Source organism: Bubalus bubalis, chromosome 4 (assembly GCF_019923935.1).
Source record: "Bubalus bubalis isolate 160015118507 breed Murrah chromosome 4, NDDB_SH_1, whole genome shotgun sequence".
NCBI classification, from domain to species: Eukaryota; Metazoa; Chordata; class Mammalia; order Artiodactyla; family Bovidae; genus Bubalus; species Bubalus bubalis.
Window position 1 is genome coordinate 105,341,661 of NC_059160.1, and position 19,422 is coordinate 105,361,082.

Sequence of the window (19,422 nt, forward strand, 5' to 3'; positions counted from 1 at the left end):
ATATGAACTAAAAGGAAGCTAAAGATTTGTAGCTTACTATAGGAAAAGCCATGGACAAGCTGGTTCTGCAATATTATCATGGTTTTTAATGTATTTACTTTCTACATAATTCAGAAATGCAGTGTACTCAACATGGGAGGCCAGGATACCCTGAACAGCCTGTGACGACACGCTAGTGTTCTGTACATGGAAGACTCAAAACTAGTAAGTTGGGAGTAATTCATAAGCTAACTTTAGTAATGCAAAACAGATGTAAGTCCTGCCTGTTATCCATATAGTCTAAGGATCCTGGTGGTCCACAAGTGAGTCCCCCAAATCCACCAGTTTCTCAAGATGCCACTACCGTGGCCTCAGGATGTGGACCACCTGAGGAGCAGCTGGGAGAAAACAGAAAGGAAAACAACACAGAACTCCCTTATTCCAAAAATGTTCTAGTTCCAGAAATTAGCTCATTTATGGGAATGCAGCACAACTATTACCTACATGCCTGAGCCACTTTAACCAAATATGCTCTACATAATTGCTAGATATCAGACTACAGAGCAAGGACATTTTGTGATGGAGAAAATTCTGTTGCCTTTTTCTATGATTAGGAGGCTAGAGAAGAGCAACAATTTATCTTGTAAATGTCAGCTTTTTTAGGACAGTCTTTGAAACTTTATAGACTCTGGGGGACCTCAAAATCCAAAGCAGTACCTGAAATTACAACGAATTTCATGGAAAATAAGCAAGGGGTCCATGTTAATACTGTTAATTCCCAGTAAACTGCTTTGATTATTAGGACTAATTAAAACCCATAGAATGGAGCTCGAGCCACACCATAATCCAAAACCTCAGTACTGTTCAGGAGTTACTGATTCAAAAAAAAAAAAAATGAATGAAAAATAAAAATAAGAAAACTTACCTTCTGAATATTCTCTAATTTCTTTTTTTCAACTTCAAATTGTTTCATCCAACAATGTCTTTTTTCTTCTTCCTCTTGAAACTGCTTTTCTTCTCTGTCCCTCTGAACTTTGAGAGTTTCTTTCTCTTGGTCTTCTAATTCTTTCTGTTTGTCTTGCCAAGCCTCAAAGGACTGCCGACATCTTTCTTCCACTTCACGGTATCCAAAATTTATATCAGCATCATCTGTATTCATGAAGAGAAAAAAAATTTAAATCAAACCAGTCAAAGCTGATCCAATATAAAATTTAAAAGTAATTTCAAAATAAAGAAGTAATGTCAATGTATCACCAAAGTGAAAGCGACACTGTGCTAATGTGCAAAATACATGTAAACTCCATTGCAGTCAATAAAGAAATCATATAGCTTGTCAAACTATTCCAGAAAACGATGTGTGTGTATCTGTGTGTGTGTGTACAGGCATGCATTCATGTGTGTAGTTAAGAGATACATATGGAACATAGTTAGACACTTAAAAAATGCCGGTCTGGGTACATCTATTGCAGTCAGCTCTATATGTGGAAAATTTTCAAATATACTTATATAAAGTTAAATTGAAAGTGAAGGTCGTTCAGTCGTGTCCGACTCTTTGTGACCCCATGGACTATACAGTCTATAGAATTCTCTAGGCCAGAATACTGGAGTGGGTAGCCTTTCCCTTCTCCAGGGGATCTTCCAAACCCAGGGATCAAACCCAGGTCTCTCGCACTGCAGATGGATTCTTTACCAGCTGAGCCACAGTGAAGTTAATTTAGGAGTCATTTGAAAAAACTATGAAACATAATTAAATAACCATAATAAGTGTACAGTATTTTTCAAATACCATGACTGTTTTCTTCTAAATGGCAAAAGAAAACTGTTCAAGTTTTTTAGATAATTAAAGTGAATCACATTAAAATAATCAAAAATATCATCACGCAAGTTAGTCCACCTGGCAAAACACGTTCGTCCACCAGCAAATCACAAAGCTCAGACTCCAGAACCAAATCAGGACTGCCACAGTGAGTTCTACTTCTTAGAAATTCTTCTTTTTCTATTTCAGATAACATCTAAGAGGTTAAAGAAAGTCCCAATGATTAAAGAAAAACAAAACAGAGAGTAAAGTTATCATTTCAATAATGTATTAAGTATTTACACACACATATCTAGAAAAGTATTTACTTCAAATTGCTCTCAAATACAATTCTATAGCACATTGATAATTATTCTTTTATGGTGGAGAAAAATGCTTTTCCCAGAGAAGCAAATTGTATTTTACCCTCCTTATGTATTTCAGAATTCTAATTGCTTTCTAATATTTACTTACAATATTCAAAATTAACCTGCTTGACACTCATGTCCAAATGTTTCTATTAATATGTGTTTTCCTCCTAACACCTTTTTATATTTCTTTTCTGCAGCAATTGCACATATATACAAATTGCTAACATATTCAATGTTTTAAAAACAATTTTTTCTAATTTACCTTGAAATATATACAAGTTATAATTTTGATTCATACTTTTCCATAATTAGACTTCCACCATACTCCAGCTTAAAAGGTACAGGATATCTATTCCAATGAAGTAGCAACATAATTCAAAATTAATATATCAGGACTGAGTGTTACCAAAAAATAGAGTAAAAAACATACATACAAGTAATTTTCAAATTCTGCTCACCTCAAAAAGAGCAAGAATACAGTTAGGTAAAATTAGAGTTATGTAAAATGAGTAATAAAAATGAACAAGATGCTGAGCCTGTGGAAGAGACTTTCTCTGAAATACATTTCCAGGAGTTTTACCCCCAAATCCTAGGCTTTCCTTTACTCTCATTTCTTTACAGATGTTTTTATTTTACCTTAAATAAAAAAGAAGAAGACATTCTACATTTAAAGTTTCTACAGGGTATTTAAAGACTCCACTGAATCATACTACATTCTTAAGCAAGGTAACAATATTAGAGTATATTTCATGGTTTTCCTTGGATTTTTTAGGTAAAAACTACCATTCAATATAGATATACTGGTCTTATTTACATTAAATTTCCAGGTATTGCTGGCTTAAATCACCATTTCTAATATTTTAAAGACTGTAATTTTCATTGTTTTATATTCTATGCCAGAATACAAAATAAAACCAACAATTATTTGCTTAAAATAGTTTAATTTTTAAGACAGTGAACTTTAAATCCTATGTGAGATGAAAAGGAAAATTTCTAACTATATAATATTGAGCACTTTCAGTCAAACAGCATATACCTTTATTAATTGTTCTGGATTTTCTTTACATTCAGTTGGCAATTCTATCCTTAAATGCATATGATTATTAGAAACTCCTCCATAACCACAGCCTATAAAGAGAAAGAAGTTATAACATTTTTAAATATTAAAGCGAGATACAACATGTTAAAATCCCAAACCATTTTATCATCCTTTAATCCTAAATTCTTTATCATAGAATAATCTTGATCAAAGCAATAGAAAAATACTGAAGAACCAAGAACAGAGGAAATCTGTAATTTTTATTCAAAAATAAAAGCAACAGATTTTTAGAGCACTCTTATCACCTTTCATATTCTAGAACTGAAGTTCACTTTCCATGTATACAGAATAATGCTGTGTTTAATATCACAATAACACCTTGACTAGAAATCAACAAAGGTTCAAGTCTATCTGCCACAAACAACATAATCTTGCACAAGATATTGAAAATGCTTTAATAAGTCTTAATTTAAAACATTATAATGACTAACATGTTCATGAAAGAAACTTTCATTCCCAATTTTGTGAGGTTTTTTTGAATTTTAGTGTCTTTTTATTATCTGTGAAGAGGTAGTTATGTTTATCTTTTCTTGTTCAATTAGCTTGTTTTATTCCTTGGTTGTAAAGTATTTTTTACAGATGACAATTCTGACGATTAACTGACCATTCACAAGTATTTTGACCAGTATTATAGATTTTCTTTTTCAACACCCATTCACAATCTCTCTGGCATGTTTTCCTATGTGAGAAGCTGAAAAGCGGGAAAAAAAAAATTTTTTTTTTGATTTAGATTCTGCCAATTGATATATTTGTGCAAATTTTTATTTTCATAAAAATATTATGTGTGAAGAAAGGCAGAGAGAATTACTTTCATTTTTCTGGCTCAGACTATGATAGAGGGAGCTTTGGGTTGGAGATAGGAGTGTATAGAAGAGGATTAATATCTCTGAATTTCTTCATTTTATCAGCAGCTCCTGCTACAGCATAGTTTCAGTGTGCATGCATGTATTTTTTTCCTACACTTTAGATATTCAACATAGAATCTGATTTTTTCAGTTCTATTAACAATTCTCTTATTTATTGTAGTTACTATTAATAGCCTCCAAAGATTTTACATCTTTGGAGTAAAGTGTAGGAAGTCCTACACTTCCTGGTATACATACCCTGTGTACTCCCCTCCCGCACGGAATCTGTGCTGACCCTGTATAACCATCAGGATGTAGTAAAGACGTTGCATGACTTTGGCGAATGTCATCTGAAGCTTTACAAGGTACCACCTTAGTCTCTTAATAATTTATTCATGTGATACTCTTTCCCAAAATCCAGGTGCCATGTAAGCTGCAGACAGAGACCACATGTAGGTGCCTCCTCCAGCTGACAGCCCCAAATGAATTTCCAGCCAACAAATTGCATCAAGTGCAAGCCATGTCAGTGAGCCATCTGAGAATTCCAGTCCAGTAAAGACCTCAGATGACTGTGACCCTAAACAACATCTGACCGTCAAAGTGTAAGAAATCCAAGCAAGAACTACCTGGCAAAGCCCAGTGAACCTGTAGAACTATACAAAGATAACAACACACTGTTATTTTAAACCTCTAAGTTTGTTTTACACAAATACCTCCCCCCCAACCTTACTGCTTAAAGTAGCTAAAATAGTTTTTGTGTACAACTGACAGCTTTCATCAATACATCATATTTACAAATAAAATTAGCCTCTAGTTTCTCTTATGTATGTGTATACTATGCTTGCACAGTTTTGTATCTAAAATGTGCAGTTTTTAATAAATGAAATATAATCTGCAGATTTTCTGCTCCTTGATGAATTGGAACAATTCAATTACAAAGTTATCCCTACTTCCTATTGACATTTGAGAAGATATCTCTTTCGACCTTCTTGCCAAATTACCGATTTCAGCATGTTTTCTGATTTTTCAAGCAATTTTGATAATTTGAATTTTCTTGGAAAATAAGTCTATTAATTGAGACTATCAAACCTATTTGTTAGAGCTATACACATGAGATCTTATAACTTTCTAAACCACTGCTATGACTTTGGTTCCTATAGTTTTTCATGTAACTAATTTTTCTATATTTCCTTTGATTTTTACATAATCAGGTTCTATACTTGCCAATATATTTAAAATAAATTTTCATTTAATAAACCTTAGTAAACACAAATAAGCAAATTACTAAAATTCACCATAACTTGACAATAATCACTGCTAAAATCTAAAGGGTCTGCATTTAAGAAGTCTTTACATATTCTTTCACACAGGTACTCAGAACAAAAATCTTGGAGCCAGTTTCCTCTTTTTCTTTCACATCAATCCATCAATAAATACTTTTGGTTATTTCTACTTAAAAATGTTTTCTAGAATATGACCTTTACCACCATTTGTATTTAAACTGCTATCGTCTCTAACCATCCTACTGTAATAGTCTTGTAGACACTTGCTACCTCAAGGCATCTTCACTACACAGTTCCCAGAATGATTGCCTCAAAACACATCATACTCTGTCACTCCTTTCTGAAAAACCTTCATATACTCAGAGCAGAATCCAAAGTCCACACTTTGGATTTGAAAGAGATGGGAATACCAGACTACCTGACCTGCCTCTTGATAAATCTGTATGCAGGTCAGGAAGCAACAGTTAGAACTGGACATGGAACCACAGACTGGTTTCAAATAGGAAAAGGAGTACGTAAAGGCTGTATATTGTCACCCTGCTTATTTACCTTATATGCAGAGTACATCATGAGAAATGCTGGGCTGGAAGAAACACAAGCTGGAATCAAGATTGCCGGGAGAAATACCAATAACCTCAGATCTGCAGATGACACCACCCTTATGGCAGAAAGTGAAGAGGAACTAAAAAGCCTCTTGATGAAAGTGAAAGTGGAGAGTGGAAAAGTTGGCTTAAAGCTCAACATTCAGAAAACGAAGATCATGGCATTGGGTCCCACCACTTCATGGGAAATAGATGGGGAAACAGTGGAAACAGTGTCAGACTTTATTTTTCTGGGCTCCAAAATCACTGCAGATGGTGACTGCAGCCATGAAATTAAAAGACGCTTACTCCTTGGAGGAAAGTTATGACCAACCTAGATAGCATATTCAAAAGCAGAGACATTACTTTGCCAACAAAGGTTCATCTAGTCAAGGCTATGGTTTTTCCTGTGGTCATGTATGGATGTGAGAGTTGGACTGTGAAGAAGGCTGAGCCCCGAAAAATTGATGCTTTTGAACTGTGGTGTTGGAGAAGACTCTTGAGAGTCCCTTGGACTGCAAGGAGATCCAACGAGTCCATTCTGAAGGAGATCAGCCCTGGGATTTCTTTGGAAGGAATGATGCTAAAGTTGAAACTGCCGTACTTTGGCCACCTCATGTGAAGAGTTGACTCATTGGAAAAGACTCTGATGCTGGGAAGGATTGTGGGCAAGGGGAGAAGGGGACGACAGAGGATGAGATGGCTGGATGGCATCACTGACTCAATGGACGTGAGTCTGAGTGAAATCCGGGAGTTGGTGATGGACAGGGAGGCCTGGTGTGCTGCAATTCATGGGGTCGCAAAGAGTTGGACACGACTGAGCGACTGAACTGAACTGTATATCTAACCCTTTCTTTGCTTGAATATAACCACAAAGGCTGACTATTCTCTGAACACATTAAGCCCACTGAGTGTGCGTTGGCCTTTACAATTCCCTCTTTCTGGAACACCAGCTCTCTAGATAGCTACGTGACTCCTTCACCAGCATATCCCACGTGGCTTACTATCTCATTTCAGACACTACTTAAATATCACTTCCTCAGAGATACCTCCCCTGACTTCACATATCTAAAATAGCAAAATTCAATCTCTATCCCCTTATCTTGAAATCCTCCCTTCATAGAATTATCATTTTGTTGAAATATCATGTGTTTACTTATTATCTGTCTCCCAACGTGGGAACACTAGAAGAACAGAGCAAGATCTTGGCCTGTTTTGTTCTCTGCTGTATTCTCAGTGGCTACAACAGGTCCTTTCACACACTAATATTTTTGGTATAAACAGCTGTGAATATCCACATAATTTATACCAATATAAGCATAAATGACACTGAATTTCTTAATAACTTTTATAGTATACCATAAAACTTATGTTATTAAAATTGTCTTTCATTTTTTTAAAAGAGTATATTGTTAGACACACCAAGGTCCTGTTGAACATTTAAACTGTTGCCATTTTTCATTATAAACTAAGCTAGGATTACTTCGAGTTAAATCTTTGTTCATTCTATTATTCTTACAATAATTGAAAGATATAAATTTGCTCAGTTGAGGCAAATAAAGGTTGTGAGGATTTTATATAAATTGTATTTTCTCCAAAAATACATATAAACTGATAATTCTAAAACAGTCCCACACTTGGGTTCCTTTGACATAAAGTAACAGAATGTCTGGATTTAATTAGGACTAGTAAAACAAATTATTAGAGACTAGTATTTATTGGAGATATAAGGAAGGTAGTAATTAAAACAGATGTGTGAACTAAATTGAACAGACCAAATACTATAGAGATTTTATTAGAGATAAATGCACACACTTGTATATGAGAAGAAATAACTTCAAGCAGCTTAATTTTCTAGATTATAAACTATTCATACTTACAGAAAACTTATCTACCAAGCAGATGAAAACTGTACTTACTTAAAACATCAGTATCCTCCAAGCCCTGAAGAATGAGCTCTTCAGCAGTTTTACTCTTATTCTTTATGATGTTAATACAGTGAAGAACCGACTCAGGTAGCTCATCCGAATCCTAAAAATGTGAAGAATAAAAGGAACTGTAAAATTATTTGCTAAAACTATGCATCAAAATTTTTGTTTTGAAATGCCAAAATTTTGACTAAAATGTGCGAATGAGGTAAAAGAGCTTCATATAAAAAGCATAGTCCAAAGAAATTTGGTTAAAGTTTTCTTTTCATTTTCAGATGGCTATAAATTGCATCCATGATTCTGTTGGAACTCACCCCCAAATGAATAATTTCAGAACTTCTATTTTATTTAAGCTGGCTATGGATAAAAAGACATACTAAAATATTATTTTTTTCCTAAAGTATTATGTAGGTTATTGCAATCCTAATTAAAAATCAAAGTATAATTATTTCAAGAAACTTGACAAATGTGTTTTCTTGGGAAAAAAAGCTTAGTTGAAAAGAGTTGATGCAGCAAAGCTACTGAAGGAATTTGGCCCATTTTATACTTAAAAATATAAAACCAGAACAGGGCAAAAATTAACAGAATAATGGAAAAGAATAGATAACTCTGGATAGATTACATGAATATAACAACTAAGTATATACAGGAGATATGAAAAGTCAATTGAAAAAAGGTGGATTATTCCACCAGTGACACCAGGGATATTTGATAAATATTGCAGGGAAATTTTAATTAGATTTACTTTTTTATAATATAGCTGAAAATAAGTTTCCATTGGATTAAGAATTTTTATATAAAAGAATGAATCTATGAATAAGTTTTCTAGGTATATAAACACTGGAGGCAGAGACATTACTTTGCCAACAAAGGTTTGTCTAGTCAAGGCTATGGTTTTTCCAGTAATCGTGTATGGATATGAGCGTTGGACTATAAAGAAAGCTAAGCACTGAAGAATTGATGCTTTTGAACTGTAGTGTTGGAGAAGACTCTTGCGAGTCCCTTGGATTGCAAGGAGATCCAACCAGTCTATCCTAAAGGAAGAGGACACGGAGGCCTGGCATGCTGTGATTCATGGGGTTGAAAAGAGTCAGACATGACCAAGCGACTGAACTGAACTGAAACACTGGAGGAAATACACAAATGAATATATATTTGATTTCAAAAACATGTAACTATTTCTTTGATCTAAAGATTTCACATACATTTTGATTTTTATGCATGTCTAATCAAGCTGGTTTTAGAAAAGGCAGAGGAACCAGAGATCAAATTGCTAACATCTGCTGGATCATGGAAAAAAGGAAGGGAGTTCCAGAAAAACATCTATTTCTGCATTATTGACTATGCCAAAGCCTTTGACTGTGTGGATCACAACAAACTGTGGAAATTTTTGAAAGAAATGGGAATACCAGACCACCTGACCTGCCTCTTGAGAAACCTGTATGCAGGTCAGGAAGCAACAGTTAGAACTGGACATGGAACAACAGACTGGTTTCAAATAGGAAAAGGAGTACATCAAGGCTGTATATTGTCACCCTGCTTATTTAACTTATATGCAGAGTACATCATGAGAAACGCTAGGCTGGAAGAAACACAAGCTGGAATCAAGATTAGAGAAATAGCAATAACCTAAGATATGCAGATGACACCACCCTTATGGCAGAAAGTGAAGAGGAACTAAAAAGCCTCTTGATGAAGAGGAGACTGAAAGAGGAGACTGAAAAAGTTGGCTTAAAGCTCAACATTCAGAAAACGAAGATCATGGCATCTAGTCCCATCACTTCATGGGAAATAGATGGGGAAACAGTGGAAACAGTGTCAGACTTTATTTTTCTGGGCTCCAAAATCACTGCAGATGGTGACCGCAGCCATGAAATTAAAAGACGCTTACTCCTTGGAAGGAAAGTTATGACCAACCTAGATAGCATATTCAAAAGCAGAGACATTACTTTGCCAACAAAGGTCTGTCTAGTCAAGGCTATGGTTTTTCCAGTGGTCATGTATGGATGTGAGAGTTGGACTGTGAAGAAAGCTGAATGCTGAAGAATTGATGCCTTTGAACTGTGGTGTTGGAGAAGACTCTTGAGAGTCCCTTGGACTGCATGGAGATCCAACCAGTCCATTCTAAAGGAGATCAGTCCTGGTTGTTCTTTGGAAGGACTAATGCTGAAGCTGAAACTCCAATACTTTGGCCACCTCATGTGAAGAATTGACTCATTGGAAAAGACTCTGATGCTGGGAGGGATTAATGGCAGGAGGAGAAGGGGACGACAGAGGATGAGATGGCTGGATGGCATCACCAACTCGGTGGACATGAGTTTGGGTGAACTCTGGGAGTTGGTGATGGACAGGGAGGCCTGGTGTGCTGTAGTTTAAGGGGTCGCAAAGAGTCGGACACGACTGAGTGACTGAACTGAACTGACCTGAACTGAATCACATAAAAATATACTCATGATTAAGTAAAAAAGCAGGATACCAATATCCTGTGTCTTCCCAGGCTCAGCTGGTAGAGAATCTGCCTGCAATGCAGAAGACCTGGGTTCAATATCTGGGTTGCAAAGATCCCCTGGAGAAGGGAATGGCTACCCACTCCAGTTCTCTGGCCTGGCGAATTTCATGGCCTGGCGTGCTGTGATTCATGTGGTCGCAAAGAGTCGGACACGACTGAGCAACTGATCTGATCTGATAGTCCATGGGGTCACAAAGAGTCTAACAGGACTGAGTGACTTTCACTTTCACTTTCCCTTGGCTGGGTGGTAACGAATCCACCTGCCAATGTAGGAGACATGGGTTCAATCCCTGGGTTGGGATGATCCCCTGGAGAGGGAAATGGCAATCCACTCCAGTATTCTTGCATGGGAAATCCCATGGACAGAACTCTGCAGTCCATGGCGTCACAAAATAGCTGGACATGACTTAGAGCTAAACAACAACATATAAATATATATATATATACATATATATATACACATACACACACCTATGCATAATTATATGAATAGTAAAATCTTAATTTTGTGAAAAAATGCACATGTATACATGTGAAATTATAGGTAATTTCTCAATATACTTTTTATATTTAAATATCTACTAATATGCATTGTTTAAAGGTCACCCTAAGGGCAAAAAAATGAGTGGAGTATAAAAAACACACTGAGAAAAGTACTATTTCTCCTAAAAAAGTTTACTTCAGTTAAAAGTCTCAAAAGTACAACACAAAACTTACTGTATCACTATTAACACTCTGGGTTTCTGATTTTGAATCACTATCAAAACCATATTTTTCCAAGGAAGAAATGCTGATTTTATCCAATTCAGCCTCTATTTCTTCGCTGAGCTTTATATCATCATCATCGTCGCCTTCCATCATCCTTCATAATAAAACACAGAACCATTTAGAGAAAACTGAAGAGGCTAAATGCTAGTAAAAACTATAGGTTCTTTAATGTGCCACACCAATCCAACATTTTCTATGCAAAAATGCTTTAGTTTAACAAAGTTTTATCACACCTTATTATGCCTATACTATATATTAAAGATGGAGAAGGAAATGGCAACCCACTCCGGTGCTCTTGCCTGGAGAATCCCATGGACAGAGGAGCCTGGTGGGCTACAATCCATGGGGTCAAGAAGAGTTGGACATGACTGAGCGACTTCACTTACGCTTTTCACTTTCACACATTGGAGAAGGAAATGGCAACCCACTCCAGTGCTCTTGCCTGGAGAATCCCAGGGACTGTGGAGCCTGGTGGGCTGCCATCTATGGGGTCACACAGAGTTGGACATGACTGAAGCGACTTAGCAGCAGCAGCAGCATATATTAAAGAAAATTGCTTTCTCCCTATTTTCCTCCATTATTTCTTTAGTGTTTGACTACAAAATGATCAAATTTAATGACACTCTTTAAATTCGCTGAAGGAAAAGTTATGTGGAATGGGTTTGGCTTACCTTCCTGAATCAAGAAACTTCATATTAAAACTCATTTTCATGGTAATAATTAATGGCAAAATAACTGTGAACAGCTTGAGTATTCAGAAATTAAAATACTTATAAGAGAACATCCTAAGTATATACATGGGGACACATCTGGCTAGTTTGCGCTCATTAAATCAGAGTTGTCAATTCTACCAGATAGCCACAACAATGAAATACTGAATAATATATGATGTATAAGTTCAACACTTATTTCATTTAAATCTTTAGGCTTGTAATGGATATAGGTCAAGCAGTACATTGCAAAATATCTTCATATCATCACTGTTAAGTACCGTCATTAGCTTCCATGTGTATTAAGTACCTGTGACAAGCCAGGCACTAGTGGACACTTGTGTGACTGATAATCTCTGGAGTAACTTCACAGATTAAAGGTCATTACAGTCATTGTGTAGATGAGAAACCTAAGGTCGGAAGAGGTTAGTTAATTCCCCATAGCATCATACTAAAAAGTAATGGGAGTAGGATCCTAATTCAGAGATTTTTAATCCAAAGTCAGTGCTTTTCCCACAATCCAAAGGTATCCAAACTCAGGCAAGCTCATTATCTGCCCAGCAATTTTTCCGAACAACCAGCAGACTTCAAATTGCAGATGGTAATCCATTCATGGATTAAGAAATTAATTTAGCAGTTTTTGGTCATCTAGATTAAATGATGGGACAGCATAGGAAAAGTTAGGGTAGGTCAGAAAAGAAACTATAAGTGTACTATATATACTAAAAGTAAAAATTGTTTAAAAAATTCTGCTTCAATTGTAAGTACAGGTACATGTATGCATGTACATGTATCCCCTGGAGAAGGGAATGGCTACCCACTCCAGTTCTCTGGCCTGGAGAATTTCATGGACTGTATAGTCCATGGGGTCACAAAGAGTCTAACAGGACTGAGTGACTTTCACCTTCACTTTCCCTTGGCTGGGTGGTAAAGAATCCATATGAAATGCGATGCAAATTTTTGTTTTAATGTGAGTCTAAGTAAAACAAAAAGTTTGAACAATGCTGTACTAATCAGCTTTTATTTTCCAATTTTTCTCATAACCACCTCCATCCAAAACAAAGCCAGAACCAGTGCAAAATGCTACCCCACAATCTAACTTACTTAAAATTCAATTCAAAAGCTTTGCATGAATATAGGGAGAAAAACCTTTTCTAGGTGGAAAATTAGATTTTAAAAATGGCTATAAAGCAGAATTCAGAGATACACAAAACTTGATGTAGGAAGAAAGGCAGAAAAATAGGGTAAAGGAAAGAGACATTTCCATATGTCCATCTCAGCTCATCTACTGGCTCTTTAAATCAGTCCTGTCCAATTACATATTTGAGCAACATATTTGATTTAAATTTGCTAGTGGCAATTTTTTTAAAATATAAAGAGAAACAGTTGAATTTTTTATAATATATATTAATTCAATCCATTATCCAAAATATTATTTCAACATAGTCAACAGAAAAGCATTCATTATATAGCCAGCTAAAAAGTTTACACTTTGTTTTGTACATTAATAATTCTCCAAAATCTGACGTGTATTTTACGTTTACAGCACATTTCAATTCAGACTTGCTGCATTTAAGCTCTCAATGGTCACCTCTAGCCAGTGGTTACAGAACTGGATACAGCAGCCTTGGATCGATCCCACTGCAAAGAGGCTAGGTAAACTACTTCAAGTTGATAATAATCAATTGGAGGTGGCTAACGGTGCCAAGCGAGCTTAGTGGGGTGTCTTAGTGGCTTAAGTGGGGAGTCTTCGTGGCTCAGCTGGTAAATAACCCGCCTGCCAATGCAGGAGACAAGAGATGCGGGTTCGATCTCTGGGTCAGGAAGATCCCCTAGAGGAGGAAATGGCAACCCACTCCAATATTCTTGCCTGGGAAATCCCAGGCAGAGGAGGACAGAGGAGCCTTGGAGGGTTAGAGTCCATGGGGGTCGCAGAAAGCCGGACACTACTGAGCACGCACATAAAGCTGCCAAAAATGAGAAATTTTAAGGAACCCCACCCTTCAATTTTAGTTCTTCAAGTTCTGTGTGAACTACCAAAATTTTTCAAAACTAAAAGCCTCTCGCTCTACAGAGCGTCTCGCTCTACAGACTGGCTCAGCACTCCCTAGGCGCGGGACCCCCCTTCGCACTCAAGCCTGGCCTTGGCGGAGAGGGGCCCGGCTCCACTTGCGCTCCCGCAGTTTTGCTGTACCTCCCGCTCCATCAACCCGGGTCTTGAGGGGTGCTCGCTCACCCAGCAGCGGCTGAATCCTCCAGCAAGGTTGGAAAACAGTGCCCGCCCTCCAAACAAAGAGTAACCACGGCAACCGCCAATCCCAAGGAAGAAGGGCTTTACAGGTGCCTCAGCAGGACAAACTATCTCTATTCCAAACTAGAACGAACGCTTCATCTCAGGAGCTCGGTGAGGAACTTACATTTTATTCCAGGTAGATTTTAATATTTAATTAATTTTGGAAAGAATTAATAAAGAAACGACACTTTGTTATAGCTACCCAATTAGGGGTAGCCTGACTTTTAAATTGTCTCTTACCTATCTGTTTTTATTATGTGACTAGAGAATGTTGAGTTGCTCGTGTATAAATTGTGCACTCTACAAAAACTTACTCCTGAATAGTGATTTGTGAGGCCTGAAAGTATAGAAGAAAAGCCAATAAATTGTTTGCCTTGCATGACACCAAGTTTCTTTTAAAATAGAAAAAAATCAATCAGCAATGACTATCAAAATTATTTAAGTGAATGGATGTGTGGGGTGAGAAATTAAGAAATTATATTCTGGAATATGTTTTACTGTAAAACATTGAGCGTGACACACATTGTTTTAATATGAAATATGAATTTTAAGTTTATATCATAACATTTAATTTTAACTTAAAAATTTATCATAAAGTTCCTATTATTGGTGAAGAAAATATATTGTATACAACTGATTTTCATTTTTTTTAAAGTTTGAAAATGAAGCATTATATTCCAAGAGGAAGTAGTTAAGCGTAATTGTAGAAGCTATCTGATATACATTAAGCTAAAAGCAAACAATGTCATTGAGCCTTTGAAAGAAAATAGACCATGTTTCCTGGTAACAATTGAATAATAAAATTCATTGTGTCAACTTAAGAATTAATAATACAGAGTGAGAAATCAGTAGACTTTTGATATTAAAAAACACATTATCTCTTCATTCAAGAAAGAAAATGATTTTCAAAATAAACTACTCCTGGTTTTAGAATTGAATTTTGGATATTTTTATTATTAAAGACCATACTCAAATAACAGTTTTCCTTTTTTTAGTTTAGTTTTGTTGCTGATTTACAAACTTAAAAATTCTTTATTTAAAATTTTTGATCTAACATATTTTGTTGCAATTCACATTAAACTTAAAATTTTATTTGTAATTGTGAAACTATTCATGCTTTTCCTAAAGAATATAAAATCCATTAGTAATCAATTAATTTCTAAAACTGACTTTAAACAACTAATTTGAAGATGTTGTTTGAATTGCTTTCCTTATTAATGCTTACCTTGTCAAACAAATTCATAGCAAAAAAGAAGAATCCTGGAAGTTCTGCTGAAGATTAATTTGTGGTGCACGTTTCTACAACTCATACTTTCAAGTTACTTATTGAAAACAAACAAACCACACACACACACACACAAACCTACTCAGGTTAAAGGGTTATGAAAAAAAATAACATAATCCACTTAGGGTATAATTTCTAGGAAGAGTACAATTAAATAGATTTTTGCTGAATGCTGCATAGTTAAACAGTAGTTTCCAGTTGAATTGATTTATAGCCTATGACTGTTTGCAAATTGTTAGCAAAGCACTCATGATCCCTCACAATCTTTACTGGGTCTACTTCTCCAGCCTCATCTGTCATCTCTTGCCACTCTACTCAAGCCCTCATGCACTTCACTCCAAAGCCTGGGAACAGTGTTCCATCTGTATTGAAAACTTCCTCTTCTAACCTGTTTTTATCTATGTGTCTTTGTGCTCAGTGGTGTATGACTCTTTGTGACTCTATGGACTGTAGCCTGCCAGGTTCCTCTGTCCTTGGGATTTTCCCAGCAATAAGTGATATGTAGTTAGTTAGGAAGTTGTTGTTGTTTAGTCAGTAAGTCTTGTCCAACTCTATTGCAATCCTATGGACTGAGCCTGCCAGGCTTCTCTGTCCCTGGGATTCTCCAGGGAAGAAGAATACTGGAGTGGGTTGCCATTCCCTTTTCCAGGGGATCTTCCTGACCCAGGGATTGAACCTGCATCTCATATGTCTCCTATGTTGCAACCAGATTCTTTCCCACTGAGCCACTGGGGAAGCCCCTTTTGTCTGACTGGAGCTCTCTTAATTATTCGTCAAGGATTACCTCAAATTCATCTCCTTTCTGAAACTTCCCAATTCCATTTATTCCCAGACTCTGAACCCACAACACACAATTCAAAGTTGGCCACAGATTATTTATTTATTCATTTGTGTGTGTGTTCCCATCTTCTGGCACTTAGAAGGAACTTAAAAACAGTTATTAGAGTATCATTTAACTAATGAAAAATGACACATGAATAGGTGATTTACTGTAAATTGTCCTTCCCTATAGCATTTGTACTATTAAAAAAAAATCTCTGCTGTTGGACCATTTATTAATGCATCAGGAAATAAACTGAAGAAATACCATACCAGGACTTTATTTAAGTTGAAAACAAATTCTTTGTCTATAGCAAAATAAAGTATGTCTACCACATTACAAATATTTACACAGGAACTGCACTAACTTGTGTACCTTTGTGTAGGCAAATCATTTTCACTGACAACCTTTTTAGTATGTGAGGCTTATAACTGAAAAGATAACCATCTTTTCCACATAACCATCTCTTACCATTCTGTGCAAACATGGCTTAGGGCTTCCTTGCTTGTCGCTAAGACACCTGGTTTGTTGTGTTTGATGTGTTCTCTTTAACTTGAACTGTTTGCTGTGGTCTGAATGTTTGTGTCCCCTCAAAACTCACATGTTGAAATCTTTACACGCAATGTGGTGGTGTTGGAAGATGGGACTTTTAAGAGGAGGTGATTAGTTTATGAGGGTGGGGCCCTCATGAATGGGATTAGTGATCTTACAGAATCGATCCCACAGAGCTCCCTATGCCATATGAGGATAAAAGAAGCCTGAAACTTTGCACCTTTATCTCAGATTTCTAGATTCCACAGTTGTGAGAAATAAATTTCTGTTGACTACTTAGTCTTTGGTATTTTGTTATAGCAGCCCAACTGGACTAAAATAAAGTGAAGTCACTCAGTTGTGTCCTGCTCTTAGAGACCCCATTGACTGTAGCTTGAGAGGCTCCTCTGTCCATGGGGTTTTCCCAGGCAAGAATACTGGAGAATGTTGCCATTTCCCTCTGCAGGGGATCTTCAAGAGGTAGGAATCAAACTCCAGCCTCCCACACTGCAGGCAGACTCTTTACCATCTGTAAAAGCAAAACTAAAAAACAACAAAAAAAATCTCTACCACACTAAAACAAAACCACCAACTTATTTATGTCATGTAAAGCAAAGGACTGGCATTAAGATACATGACATTGCACATAAGCAGCGTGTCTTCTATGGGTGGTTTCAGCAGCAATGGGAAATATGGCACGATTCAGTTCCAGCTTTTAAAACCCAAGAGCGAAAAACTGCCTGCCTCCTTACAAGGTGCAGGGTCAGGAGACAGTTCTGGGTTGCTATTCGTGAAGCATTCAGTTGGCTACTTCGCCTCACACTTCTCATTCTTTTATTCACAGTTAATTACTATCTGCATATAATGTAAGTCTGCTAGACCATAAATTAGCAGCTTTCAGGAGAGATACCTTGAACAGTTCTTAGGGAGGTTAAACAAATACTGTAGCCTAACACTCTGCTCTCTAACAAACGTGCACACAATGGAAGTGAAGTCTCAAGTGATGGATGGGACAGGCAGGGGGTGGGGTTTAGTCTCAACTGTAAAAGCAAACAAATCTAAATGATAATAACTTAGTGTGATCATGGGCTTTTGTCCATTCTGGAAACAAAGAAAAAAATAACTATCAAATGCCATAATCTCTTTTCTCACTTTTCAAATATCAACAGGATTCACGATCTTACCACAATTGTTTCTATATCTTCATGTGGTATCTACATAATTTTTTTCCCTAAAATGAAGAAAACAAAGAACAGGCTGGTCTGAGTAATTAATCATCTTCCTCTCTATACTATCAAACCTCTGTGAACAAAAGCTTTCCAAACTCTGTGATTACTTTTAGAAGTGGTTCATTTATTATTGAGAAACAACTACCAAAAGAAAAAATATCTAAATTTTTATCACATCCCCAAACCAACATTTTATTTTCTAATGCAGAATTGAACAAAAAAAATTCTTCTGCAAAGAGAACTTTCAAACCTTCATCAGTCAATAGTATAACTCTGCAACTGATCAGATTGACTCACTGTCTAAAAAGGGGGAATTTTTAAAAAATTCTGATTCAATTTTGTGATTTACCATCATTCCCAACCACATTCTTTTCTGTCTATTTTCTTTAAAGAGAGAGAACTTTCAGAGTCCAGTTATTCAACAAGCTTATTACTTCAGCAGCAGTTCAGTTCAGTCACTCAGTCATGTCCAACTCTTTGCGACCCCATGAATCCCAGCACGCCAGGCCTCCCTGTCCATCACCAACTCCCGGAGTTCACCCAGACTCACGTCCATCGAGTCAGTGATGCCATCCAGCCATCTCATCCTCTGTCGTCCCCTTCTCCTCCTGCCCCCAATCCCTCCCAGCTTCAGAGTCTTTTCCAATGAGGTGGCCAAAGTACTGGAGTTTCAGCTTTAGCATCATTCCTTCCAAAGAAATCCCAGGGCTGATCTCCTTCAGAATGGACTGGTTGGATCTCCTTGCAGTCCAAGGGATCTCAAGAGTCTTCTCCAACACCACAGTTCAAAGACATCAATTCTTCGGTGCTCAGCCTTCTTCACAGTCCAACTCTCACATCCATACATGACCACAGGAAAAACCATAGCCTCGAATAGACAGCCCTTTGTTGGCAAAGTGATGTCTCTGCTTTTGAATATGCTATCTAGGTTGGTCATAACTTTCCTTCCAAGGAGTAAGCGTCTTTTAATTTCATGGCTGCAATCACCAGCTGCAGTGATTTTGGAGCCCCCCAAAATAAAGTCTGACACTGTTTCCACTGTTTCCCCATCTATTTCCCATGAAGTGATGGGACCCGATGCCATGATCTTCGTTTTCTGAATGTTGAGCTTTAAGCCAAATTTTTCATTCTCCACTTTCACTTTCATCAAGAGGCTTTTGAGTTCCTCTTCACTTTCTGTCATAAGGGTGGTGTCATCTGCATATCTGAGGTTATTGATATTTCTCCCGGCAATCTTTATTCCAGCTTGTGTTTCTTCCAGCCCAGCATTTCTCATGATGTACTCTGCATATAAGTTAAATAAGCAGGGTGACAATATACAGCCTTGACGAACTCCTTTTCCTATTTGGAACCAGTCTGTTGTTCCATGTCCAGTTCTAACTGTTGCTTCCTGACC

The 19,422-nt window shown here is 36.8% G+C and overlaps 2 protein-coding genes across 5 annotated transcripts in view; one reads left to right on the forward strand and one right to left on the reverse strand.

Annotated features, from left to right (window-relative positions):
* LRRIQ1 (leucine rich repeats and IQ motif containing 1) overlaps positions 1-14,165 on the reverse strand; it is a 227,517-nt gene extending 213,352 nt beyond the window's left edge. For 3 of the 4 annotated variants that reach the window (XM_044941866.1, XM_025284377.2, XM_025284379.2), the window contains exons 1-6: positions 14,105-14,165; positions 11,108-11,252; positions 7,873-7,984; positions 3,182-3,273; positions 1,874-1,991; positions 905-1,128 (exon numbers count right to left, since the gene is read on the reverse strand). In XM_044941866.1, coding sequence (XP_044797801.1) covers positions 905-1,128; positions 1,874-1,991; positions 3,182-3,273; positions 7,873-7,984; positions 11,108-11,251 — 690 coding nt within the window. In that variant the 5' untranslated portion in view covers position 11,252; positions 14,105-14,165. Of the gene's footprint in view, positions 1-904; positions 1,129-1,873; positions 1,992-3,181; positions 3,274-7,872; positions 7,985-11,107; positions 11,253-14,062 lie in introns of all 4 variants that reach the window. The other variant, XM_025284378.2, reaches the window with a different exon arrangement.
* A 32-nt stretch (positions 14,166-14,197) lies between these two features.
* The window catches only part of TSPAN19 (tetraspanin 19), a 28,991-nt gene continuing 23,766 nt past the window's right edge, over positions 14,198-19,422 (forward strand). Inside the window, exon 1 of the mRNA XM_006079518.3 lies at positions 14,198-14,297. The gene's annotated coding sequence lies outside the window, so the exon portion shown is untranslated. The remainder of the gene's footprint in view (positions 14,298-19,422) is intronic.